At 35.4% G+C, this 11,349-nt stretch overlaps 1 protein-coding gene across 29 annotated transcripts in view; it reads left to right on the plus strand.

The window, feature by feature from the left end:
- The window catches only part of NRXN1 (neurexin 1), a 1,443,145-nt gene that overhangs the window by 1,246,744 nt on the left and 185,052 nt on the right, over positions 1–11,349 (plus strand). For 20 of the 29 annotated variants that reach the window (XM_019516265.1, XM_019516266.1, XM_019516271.1 and 17 more), the window contains 2 exons: positions 1,427–1,516; positions 2,975–3,294. In XM_019516265.1, coding sequence (XP_019371810.1) covers positions 1,427–1,516; positions 2,975–3,294 — 410 coding nt within the window. The remainder of the gene's footprint in view (positions 1–1,426; positions 1,517–2,974; positions 3,295–11,349) is intronic. The other 9 variants (XM_019516286.1, XM_019516287.1, XM_019516290.1 and 6 more) reach the window with 1 other exon arrangement.

Here is an 11,349-nt window from a genome sequence, read left to right on the forward strand (position 1 = left end):
ATGTGCTCTGAACTTCTGTCATGTTACAGAGTTGAATTGGTTGCTTCACTTATTCTGGTTTTATGTGTAATTTCTGTCCCTAGCTTAAGCAAATCCCTAGCATTTGCACTCAGACCCTAGCTAGGAATGATTATCTTTCCCTGTTTTAATTTTGGTTTCTTGTCAGGTGTTTAACTGATGGGAGAGAGAGATATTTTGGGGTTTTTTTTAAGCCTTTATATTACAAAAGGTTTTACCACTTTCCTATTTTTTTAATATGGGTTCTGATGAATTATATCTTTCATCATTATAGCATGCAGATCAGTAATTACAAATAAATGTTCACAACAATCTTCGTATTACCTCTAGCAATCTGATGTTTTACTGATTGTATGGGGTCATAGTCTTCTACCAGCTCTGCTTCACAATCAGTTAGTCAGTCCTGAGGCCACACCAACCACTGAAGCACTTCTGATGTAGCAGTAACTTTCCTCCATTCGTCCCGGTCTTTTGCAGTCAGTGTACAATCAGTTCATTTTAATCCTGTCCAGACTTTGATGGTGGTGGTCCAGCTTGTTCTAGTTATTCCTTTAGTCACTTAAAGCAGAAAAGAATGGCAGAATAGGGACAGGAAAGATTTGCACGCAAGACAAGTTTTTTTATTACACATGGCCTCCATCTAGGTTCCTCTTCATTTATGAACCCACACCAAACATAGCAATCCACTAAAGTTATAGACCACTCCACATCACAGAGACAGGACATGTTTAGACAACATCATCTGATGTCACTTTTGTCAAAGCCTTGATATTCCTTAATAAAATATATTATCACCATCCTCTACTACAGTGTGCAAATGATGGATAATCTAATTTGTTCTGTATCCCATATTTGAAACTTTGATTTAAATCAAGTGGCTACGAATGTTTTTTTTCTGACTAGGAAATAAGTGATGTCAGGTCTATTTCTAGACAGCAGCAGTAAGTGTGTCTTAGATGGTGGTAACAGCTTGTGTTCTTTAAATGACTAACCTGAAGTAAGAGGTTGGGTGACTTTTGAAAAATTAAACCTGTTTCACCTGAAAATGTTTAACTAGTTAATAAGAAACATCAAAAAAGACAAAACCCTGAGGTCAATGATCATTTTTTGTAAAGCCATTCTATGATGTTTAAATTTGTTTTTTGGGTCTGTCTATAACATAAGTTTAATAACCTAGCTCAAATGCAGATTTCTAATTTTCAATTAACATAGGAATAATTTTGTTTGCTAAAATAAAATAAATGAATGAATGAAAAGTCTGAAACATGAAATGTTCTAGGTAGCACTTTTTAAAATTCCAAATTTCAAAAAATCATGTGGCAACTGTATAGCTCAAGCTTTAAGTATTAACTTTTAACCTTTGACCTTACAGATTTTAACCAATGAAATGTCTCTTTAAACTTTAAAGGAAACAATGATAACGAGCGCCTGGCGATTGCTAGACAGCGAATTCCATATCGACTTGGTCGAGTAGTTGATGAATGGCTACTCGACAAAGGTAAAAAACATTGATTAAAACTTCAAATAAAAAATAATTTGAACATAACCAAGTAGTACTTCATTGTAACACTAATAAACATAAAAAATAAATTTTCAGTAAAACTAAATTAAAAACAAATTTAAAACAGTAAACTGTAGAGAGTAATATTTGCATACCTTGTATAATAATTTCTATACATTTTTTAGAAGTACCAGCTGTTTAATAATCTTACCCTGTTAACTTAAGGTTAAAGGGACTGTTAAATATAATCCACTAACTCAATCTATGAAGGTACTCATAGCAAACATTAACCAAAAATTATAAATCATTCATAGATTATGTTACATGTTCCAGCATCTAAATTATTAACTAAAAAAAAATGTGTAGTTATGATATCTTCATTATGGTCCTGAAAAAAAATCTTTGTTTAAACTGTAGGTATCTTAAATAGTGGGCAATATGAATTGCCAATCAAAATGAAGTCCCTTTAACGTTTGCAACCTTCTAAGGGGATTTTGGAAGAAACACTAATTAAAACAGAACTTAAAGTTGTGTGCATGCTTTTTATGAGCAGAAACCAATCTGCTAAAGTGAATATTCTATTTCATAACAATAGTACTGTTGCTGAGGATTTCTCTGTTTAATGGAAATGTGCCATGATTTCTCCATCGGTATGTGAACCATTCCTGAAGTTGCTTTTACATCGAAAACCTTTTTATTTGAATTGATAGCCTTGCTGAAAGCCAATCAGAGATTTATTTTTGAACTCTATGCCTCTGAGATGCTCAGTATGAACCATGTGCTTCTTTTCAGTGTGTATATCAAAGGAAAATAAACACTTAGATGTGAAAAGGAAACATTTTCATATAAATAATAAATACTCTATATGCTTATATCGAGATATATTATGGATACCTGAAATAGTTCATTAGACCATATCCTTTAAAACCACTCTTCACTTGACCTAGTGATAGGTTTGCATATGTGTGTATATTTGCATGTGTGTATGTGTATATGCATTTATACATATGCACACACATACATGAAGCTACAGTCTAGTTGTTTACTGGAGTGAAAATCTTTGAAATGTTGACAGTCTTGGGGGGAATAGCTTTAAGGAATTAGAAACTTGGCATTCTTCACACACACACACATGCACACACACATAATGTAGCTTTCAGGTGAAAGGGAAGGGGTGTAATTCTTATTTATAATAGAAAAACCAATTTATAAATATATTTGATTGGCCTTTTAGCAAAAAACCCCAAAACACAGTAAATTAAGAAATTACAAATACTTCTAAATAATTATACATTTCATGGACACCTCATTAAAAAGCAATGAATTATGAGTCAAATCCTTTTCTTATAGTTTATTGCTCTCATTATTCACCCCATGAAAAATCTGTTAATCATCCTCTTAGATTGTAGAGTTCACAATCAACATTTTTGCATGTATGTAATACTATCTTTACAGGACGTCAGCTCACAATCTTCAATAGTCAAGCAACCATAAAAATTGGAGGCAAGGAACGTGGCCATCCATTCCAAGGCCAGCTCTCTGGTCTTTACTACAATGGCTTGAAAGTTCTGAATATGGCAGCTGAAAATGATGCCAACATCGTGATAGAAGGAAATGTGAGACTTGTTGGTGAAGTGCCTTCCTCTATGACAACAGAGTCAACGGCAACAGCGATGCAGTCTGAGATGTCCACATCAGTCATGGAAACCACCACTACTTTGGCCACAAGCACTGTCAGAAGAGGAAAACCCCCAACAAAAGAACCTATTGGTCAGGTTAGTCAACCTTTGTGTACTTTTCCCTTCTACAGTATGTTTGAAGTTCCCAAAATTGCGTCAGCTCCACAGATCAAATATTGTTGTTACATAAATGTACACCTTATGAGAACATAATTATGGATCACGAACTGCCAGTCTATATGGTGTTGAATTAACACTTTAGAGGAAGAACTAGCTCCTGATTGACTGAACCTATTATTCCAAGTTAGACAAGCTAGCTAGTTTAGATCCTTATTGTGTTGGACAACCACTTGGCTTGGTCTCAGTGAGATTCCAGTGTTTTAAATAATACTTCCTCCTTTCATGAGTAACATTGGTGAGCTTCAACAAAGATGTATAGGTTTTAAATAGGTAACTGAATGAAAAAATGTGGTCAAGTGATCTATGAAGTGCGGGTGTGAAATCCAAGTTGGAGAGAATGTAGAGGAAGGCAAAGGGACAAAAACTGGAGATGGTTGAGAAGGGAGCACTAAAAAACATTAGAGCTCCTTTGAAACATGATATTATAAGGCACTTTCTTCAAGGACACGTTGCCTCCTAGGAAGGGCTAGCTAATGGGGAGTTGACAGCATGTTGTGTCCCTTGAGACCCAGGCTCCCAGTCAGTGTGTGATGTTTACTGTTGCTGAGTTATTTATATCTCATGAATTTAGTGATATATTTAGTGGCTTTCAGGTTTTGGCAGGATCTTTGTATGTTATGTGAGAGAATTTAACTATCTGAACAGGAAAAAAAAAAGGTGAGTGCATTAAGTATTTTAATTATATGACCTGCAGATACCTGGAATTGTAGCAATCGGGCTATGTGCTTTAAAAGAAGTGTAATTTAACAGGACATTTGTGGAGCAGGGAAAACACTTTCACATCTGTTTCAATACTCTGTGGCCATGTGTAAATACACGTACATTTGCCAAAAGGCTTTCATGCTGGTCATTTGGTTCAGATGGTCAGTCCCTTTTCTTATTCTGTCATTAATTGGTAACCGTAAAGCTACTGAGTTCCAAATATGTAACAAAGGGCAAGCTGCAGTGGGCAACAAGAGCCTGGGATGATGAGTGTACCTAGTTGTTTAGTCAGAGATGCACAAAAATCTCCTGGTTAGATCAGGAAGCTCTGCATAAATGAAATTTGTTTTTATTAATATTATTTTAAGTAACATTTCTCTAACCTCTGTTTCATTATCCAACTAGTCTGGTTTCAGTATTTTACTATAATGAAATGTGAGGCATCACTAGGTTTATATGGGAAGAATATGAATTTGGAGATGTGGCACATTCTTCAAAATGAGGAAAAATTTAGAGTCCAAGCCACAGACTTTTCCTGCTGTATAGTTGGAATTAATTATACATGTTAAAGAATGGATTTAGACAAGGAGTACACCATAGCCATTCTTTTCTGAAGGTCATAGACAGATGACCAGAGAAAGGATCTGCTGAGATGCATCCATTTCTGCTTTACAAACTGTCCAGTAAATTAGGTTATTTATCATCATGATTTATACTTTTATCAGACGCCATACACATCTCCATCTAGAATATCCTATTGTTGCTTGAAGCTACGGCTAGAGGGAGGGAACCACTCAAAAGTGTTCTGATTCCCTCCATCTTCCCTTGGTTGAAGTCACTGCATCCAAAGTGTACTGAGGACTTGGTTCTCAAAGGACTGTCAGATAAATTCCCAGAGGCCGTGAACACCCAGAGCTTCATTAAGAGATTTCTATACCTATTTGCCACTTCTGAAATCAGGCTATAGGGTGCAAGGTTAAAAAAAAAAAGACTCTTTTGGATTTGCCTTCCTCACCCATCACTATTCCTGACATTGCTAGTGAAAGAACTTTAAATTATGTTTATGTATTGAAAATATTCCATACTAATTAGAAATTCCTTTTTCTGGGGAAATGCTCAGAATATTTGCCTGTATTTAAATAAAATTATAGGACTCATTATACTGAATCTATAACTGCAGCTTTGTTGCCTTTAATAATCATTAGTGTTTTACTTTTTAGGATGTCAAAACATTCTGTCTTGCAAAATGATTATGTTATTACAAACTACAGTAGCATATTAAGGGACTGCACTGAAATGCAGTCTGTAATCACATCTGTTGTTTAAGGAGGTTATTGATAATATTGCTGCTCCAAGGTTGACATTTGTAATCCTATAACCATATTCTTTTAACAAGTTCAGGCATAGATAACCTCTAAATTAAGGCTGTCTCCCGTGCCCCCTTCATTGACCATTGTTTTCTTACTTCACCTGAAAATCATTGTTTTTGTCCTAGTGACCTGTTGTGGCAGATGGGGCTTACTCTTACAAGGTGTTGAGCATGTTCATATACATATACATATATATATGAATATGAACGTGCTCAGCATCTTGTGTTTGTGTGTGTACATATATAGCACAATCTTGTGCTTGTGTGTGTGTGTGTGTACACACATATAGTACAAGCTTTCATGAGGTGTGTGTATATATATAGTATGCTTTTAAACACATACACAGCACAAGCTTTCATGACCCCGGATATATATATAAAAGCATATTTATATCTAGATATAGAGATATAGATATCTATATAGATATATAGACACACACACACACACACACACACACCCCCCCCCGGGGTCATGAAAGCTCGTAGTGTGTGTGTGTAAAATGTATGTCATGCTGTCATGCGTATTATTGCAGGCAATATGAGCATGAGGACTGTAAAAATACATTGTCACATAAATTATTTTGAATGAAAGTTTACCTACCCCAAGATATGGCTGTTAGTTATGTCCCCCCATCATTGCCCACTGTTTTCTTACCTCACCTGAAAGGCATCATTTATTAGTGATGTTTAATGGCAAATGGGGCTTACTTCTACAACGGGTGTGTCTGTTTGTGTGTGTGGGTGTGTATGTGTATATACACACACTCCTTGTAGGAGTAAGCCCCATTTGCCATTGCATGTCTCTACTAAAGAATGCCTTTCAGGTAAAGTAAGAAAATGGGCAATGGGGGTATAATTCAGTCTATAAATGTGCATATCTACCCCATCTTCTAACTGACTTTGGACTAGCATGTCTTAACTACCTCTATCTTGCATTAATATCACTATAAGTTGAAGACTCTCAAAACTTTTGTTTCTGGACTGTATATAAGAATAGTTATAGTTGCTCTAAAAGTGTCAAATCCAAATATTTTATTTTAAAAGTAGCATTATGTAATACATAGGAAGAAAACTTAACTATCTAGAATTGGTTTACTAAAGAAAATACACAATTGAACAGCAGATGCTAATTAAAGTAAATTGCATTATTACAAGCTAGTGCAAGCATGGTGACAACATAAGCTGATAGAAGTAAATGATCAACTCAATTAGATATTATTTGCTCCATTTGCAGAGCTATTGAATTCAATTAAATATTATAGTATACTTTTTTAATAATTTAGATCTATTTCTATGAGTGTGTGTGTGTGTGCACTCACACACACATAGATATATTTCATTAAAAAATGCAAAGTTAGAAATCTGACTGTTCAGACTGGTGCAGCAGCTAGGTCAGTATATATCTAATTTCTCCAAATGTACACTGGAACAGGACAAAGATGATACTTCCATAAAATGGATGCCATACTGTCATGTGTATTATTGCAGGCAATATGAGCATGAGGACCTTAAAAATACATTTAGTCACATAAATTATTTTGAATGAAAGTTTACCTACCCCAGGGTTATATGTTTTAACAGTAGATGTTTGGCAATGACATATAATTTAATATAAATATATATTTTCAAAAAGGGGTACTCAAACCGTATTGAACATTGATGAGACTTGGTGGCCTAGTCTCCTGTATTGCCTTCAAAATCTCATACCCAGTCATTTATAGTATAATATGATCTAGAACCATCAGCAATTAACTAGGCCCTGTATAAACGCATAGTAAATGGTAGACCCTTTAAGTGCTTTAAAGAACTTAATGTAACAAAGGTGATGTAACAGCAGAGTGAAATAAGCAACCCACCCCTATGTGGGAGGAATGAGATAACAAATACGGCAGGATGTTTTTGCTTAGGCTGTCTGTCTACAGAGTTCATAGGAGTAATAAGCCGGTCAGTAGTGTTACTTGCAAATCACCAATTGTTTTCAAAGGGCAACCTTAAATTTTACTTTTTTATTATAAACACAAAGAGATTTACAACCTGTTCCTACAGTCTTTGTTTGAAGCTGAACTCTCACTGAGTTCAATGAACTATACTGCTAACCTTAAAAATTGAAAAATGATGAGATTGGCCTAAAAGTATAATGACTGTTTTAAAATAAAACATTTAAATACATTAAAATAACACATTAGATTATCTTTATCTCCTGCTTTTTGAGTCCTTAGTCATCTTGTTTTCAAACTTTTCTCTTCGAATTAAATTCCCTATGAAAGTGAAAGCATGCATTCTCATATAATGTGTCCAGGAACTACACTGCTCATTAAATGATCAAATATTATAGAATTTGGCAAGACTTGCAATAAAGCATGCCAAATTTGGAAAGTTGGGAAAGGTTTTAATGGGACTTTTGACTATGATAGTTACTTGAGTCAGGACTACAGGATCAGGACCATGATTTTCTTTGCCACTAGCTGTGAAATCACCAATGAGGTATTGGCAAATCAAGACTCTGACACTCATTTCTGACCCAATTCATTGGATTTCATTGTAACAGTCCATCTGTGGTAGTCTGTACTGTCATCCATTTTAAGCTACTTCTGTAAGTGGTGCATAAGGAATGGTTGTTTATATGTTTCGTAAGAGATTCTAGCATTCCTCAAAGGAATGCTGTTTTCCTTGCATACAATGGGTTCCCATCAATTATACGGAGCTACTTGCAAAGCAATTGCAATATACCTTGGGGTTCTTGCATGTTTGTTTTGGAACAATAGACCCCAATTTTTTGGTCAAGCAGCATTAAGTATTTTTATTTTCAATTGATGAGCAGAATTTTGGTCAGTGGCCCTGGAGGGCCTACATCAGGAAAAGGATACATTTCTCTTTTGTGTACTGGAGCAATGAATTTAAAAAGGTATTCGTCGCAGCATTGCAATGACAGGCTTTGTTCAGCACCTTTATAAACCAATTAAAATCAAGCATAATGTGGGATTTGTATGGAAATAGTTGAATGTTAAAGCGAATGGTTGACTAACTCATTTTTACACAGGCTTTACAATATATTTCTGGTGATACATTTATAATGAAAGCAATGTAGTTAGCAAGTGGGAGAGTATTATCCACACACCTCTTTGCACTAATTGAAAGTTCTCTACTGCAGACCTTGTGTCGTTCATTCTCATAAGCACTACAATATAGATGTTCTCTCTCACTCTCCATCTCTCTGACATTCACAAACTCCACACCATGATGCATTGGCCCCAGTAGGCAAAGTACTTTCCCAGTGGTCTGGTAAATCACAGGAATTCTACTCCAGCAGATGTACGCTAGTGTGTAATGAATCTCATTGCTTCAAACATCACAACAATTAGCTCCACATCTCACACATTGTCTAGAGATGGGAAAATCCAGGAATTTCAGTGGTTAGGTTTAATCCTTTTTGTACTCTCTTTTTATATACTACATTAATACTATACCTGTGAAGGTGTTATTCATGTGCTAAATTATGGAACTATATAATCAATGGATAGATAATAGTACACCTTTGACCACCCTATCTTCCTGTCTGCTTTGGAAATTATCTTAACTTTTCAAGCTCCTTAGCACTGTATGCTATATCCTTTCCTGTCCCCTCCTCTCCTCCTTCACCTTGTCAAAGAATCAGGTTATCTTTTCCATATCACTTTCAAAATTCTGTGTCCAAGATAGTTTGACTAATGACAGCTTTTCTGTACCTAAAACATGATTGCTTTAATGTTCAGTATCTTGTGGCTTTGAAAAACCAGTAATGGATATTATTTTTACTTTTGGAACGGGGATATATACCCAACTGTTCCCAGTCTCATTGGATCCTGAAATGACACTTTTAACATGTGATGTTTTTATGTATATAATATCTATTTAAGGGTCATTGTAGATGTTTATGGTATCAACTGAACTTTGTACAGTTGGCACCAGTCTTTACAGGCAGACAAATAGAAATCAAAGTCTAAGTAGGAAAATCCCCTAAAGTAGATTTTAGATAGAATATGTAGTTTATACAGAATTTATGCTAGGGAAGTATCAGATAAAGGCTTTGGATGAGCTGAAAAACCTCTTCCGGCTTCCCCACTCCTGAATGGACCATCCCAAATGCATTCAAATGAATCATTTAAATATCAGCAGATATCTATTAGGCACACACAGAGATAGAATGGTGAGATTTTTTCAAAGGGCTCTGAGGGAACCAGGCACAGATTAGGAAATCCAGTTGTAATGCTAAGATATGATGATACATTATTACCAAATCCGTTTTGGACTTAAATTAGGATTCAGCCTCTTCAATACATACACCAAGGAGAACAAACATACCCCAAGCCAGCAATATTCAGTAAAAATGAATTTTATGGGACTTTATAAATAAATAAATAAATTAGCTTAAAATCATGGTAAACTGAAGCTTAAAGAAGTGTTGCATCTCTGTTAGGCCAGGGCTTCACAGCCTTTTTAGCTCCCCTCCTTAAACTGAAGGCACCCTCTGGAAAATGTCAGCTCTTAACCTTTTACTCATCTTTTTACTATATTTTGGTTCCTTCATGCTGCTCTAATAGTACAAAGTAGCTATAAAACCAGCTTAATTAGATGCTATAGTCTGGCTGTGGGGCATTGTTCTGGCTGACTGGTAAATCTTTTTATTTTAAAAGTTAAAATATAAAAAATCTTAATACGATTAATCTTCTAAATTATTAGAAATATGTAATAGAATTCTGTTTGGGGTTGTTTGTATTTGCATGTCATTTCTAATAATTGTATCAACCAAGGGAATTGCAACACAAAAATTAGTGTTAAAATGGAGATAAACTTGAGAGTAAATTTCAGTAGTTTTAGGACTTTGTTGCATGGGACACTTAGCACAGATTTAACATGTACTGTATTAAAGCTAGAATGGTTTTGAGCAGCCACACGGTAATGTTTGCTATGATCTCTAAAATGCATAGGCTCACTGATTGTTGGTCCCAAACACTGGAGTCCTGAACCAGCTGTGGTGCAATGCTGGGGCTGGTGCTGGGATCGACACTCAGCTGATTGTCAGTCTAGCCCTGGCACTGGAGCCCTTTCAGTAAGTGGGGAAAAAAGCAGGATTAGGTCTTGGGTGTGCTTTGATACTGTGGTTCCATCATGCTGACTGTAAAGCCAGGGGAGAGTGTGGTTCTGTGAGACTCAGCCCCTCTGCTTGCTGTTGCCACTTACAACTTGAATAGATGCCTCAGGCGACCACAAATTGTTCATATTATCTCAGTGAAGCAGTTGGATGTTAGCTGAATAATATGATCTGGAGGCACTCCTCCTGCAAAAAATCACAACTTTGCTATGATCCAATTGCACTTAGCACATATTTTACTATATGAATGCATGGACAGTTGCATTTTAAGTGCAGCTGACCTAACATATCATTGTAACCTGAAACATGACTTTAAGGGAATACAGCTAAAAGAAAGCAAAGTATTTTGGGGGTTGGAAACACATAGCTAAAACATCCACATGGATTTAACTGTGCTAGACTATGTACCATACAGTAGAGAAATATGAAAGAAATAATAATATGTATTAAAAAAATCAATTTAATTTAATCTGAGACCCTAAATATAAAAGTACCTTAATCATAGCCAGTGTCAGGCAGAGTTAAGGATATTTAAGTGTCTTTTCTATACATTAATATACTCAAACCTACTTGGATTTCTTTTATGATTATATTACATCCCAGTAATGGTTTTATCCTCATGTATTCTCATCCTTAATTCTATATAATTATAGATTTTTTTGTCCTAAATAAGCAGTAGTGTCAGTGGATACATATATATATTTCAGCTGCATACATTCCATATGTGTATATTATAGTTTCATAGTTTCTAGGGTCAGAAAGGACCTGA

This window comes from Gavialis gangeticus, unplaced genomic scaffold (assembly GCF_001723915.1).
Source record: "Gavialis gangeticus isolate Ggan-Ray unplaced genomic scaffold, GavGan_comp1, whole genome shotgun sequence".
Lineage (NCBI taxonomy): Eukaryota > Metazoa > Chordata > Crocodylia > Gavialidae > Gavialis > Gavialis gangeticus.